The 1,259-nt window shown below is 38.2% G+C and overlaps 1 protein-coding gene across 1 annotated transcript; it reads right to left on the reverse strand.

The window, feature by feature from the left end:
* Nucleotides 1-687: 687 nt before the first annotated feature.
* Nucleotides 688-873, reverse strand: LOC125754102 (keratin-associated protein 19-7-like). The gene has a single exon (XM_049104519.1). It carries the CDS (start codon nucleotides 871-873, stop codon nucleotides 688-690), a length of 186 nt encoding a protein of 61 aa, XP_048960476.1.
* Between the last annotated feature and the right edge of the window lie 386 nt (nucleotides 874-1,259).

Here is a 1,259-nt window from a genome sequence, read left to right on the forward strand (position 1 = left end):
AGATTTGCTTCCCCATAGGATGATTTTTTAAAATAAATTAGATAGAAATGGGGGATCCCTGGGTGGCTCAGCAGTTTAGCACCTGTCTTTGGCCCAGGTGTGGTCCTGGAGTCCCAGGATCGAATCCCACAACAGGCTCCTTGCATGAAGCCTGCTTCTCCCTCTGCCTGTGTCTCTGCTTCTCTCTCTCTGTGTGCCTGTCATGAATAAATAAATAAAATCTTTAAAAAAATAAAAATAAAAAATAAATTAGATAGAAATGTTTAAAGAAACCAGAGAAAAACTTAAATTTCAAAGCTGAGGTCAAAAGACAAGACTATATTTTTAACAAAAATATAACACAAAGTCCTCTGAAAAGGTAATCCCTGAAAGACTAATTCTAAAACAAAATAATTGATCCTTGTGATAACTTTAAAATTAACAGACATTAATATGAGATCAAGTAGAGGAAAATAACTTTATTGAAAATTGGCTACAGAGATGCCACAGGCAACAATCTGTAAAATTCCCAATCATTAATGGAGTGAAGTGCTGTTGATCAGTTCCAGGGCTTCCATATGAGTTCTGATCCTTTTTACCATCCAGATGGTCAGAGCATTATCTGGATTTTATTGGATACAGAAAGACTTGAAAGAATCAGCAGTAGGGTGATATTAGGATTCTAAAGTCCCAAAGTCTTTTTCATTTTCAATAGAAGCTGGAAAATCCTCCATAGCAGGATGGTTGGCAGCAGCCATATCTATAGCCACCCCAGCCACAGCCTAGGCCTCTGAAACCACCACAACCACAGCCATAGCCTAGGCCATAGCCATACCCCAGGCCTCTACAACCACAGCCCAGGCTACTATAGTAGTTGCCACAGTAGTAGCTCATAGTGTCAGGAGCTGAGGATTTTGTTTGATATGAAGGTGTGTTTCCTAAGTGTGAATGCTGCCATCTGCCCAGGGACTCTTATATACCTCCAAAAAGGGTGTGGCAATAAAAATAAACCTGCATAATCTTCATTCCATGGCTTCAATGAAATGAAAAACAGACTCATTAATTTCTTTGTTTTCTAATTTAGGATAGTTTGTACAGATTCCAATGAAATATGCCCTGTGTTGACAATGATCATGGTATCTTCAAAGACCATGCATGAGATGACTGCCATCCATAAAATCCTCTAGCCAAACCTCATAGCATCTCATCTTTGTTCAAGATTATGGATACATTCTTTATTGAATGAAGTCAATATCATGGGAAATTATATCTAATTTTGC

This window comes from Canis lupus, chromosome 31 (assembly GCF_003254725.2).
Source record: "Canis lupus dingo isolate Sandy chromosome 31, ASM325472v2, whole genome shotgun sequence".
Lineage (NCBI taxonomy): Eukaryota > Metazoa > Chordata > Mammalia > Carnivora > Canidae > Canis > Canis lupus.

Excerpts from the sequence above, each read along its gene's own strand:
- LOC125754102 (XM_049104519.1), bottom strand. The coding sequence starts at position 873 with ATGAGCTACTACTGTGGCAACTACTATAGTAGCCTGGGCTGTGGTTGT.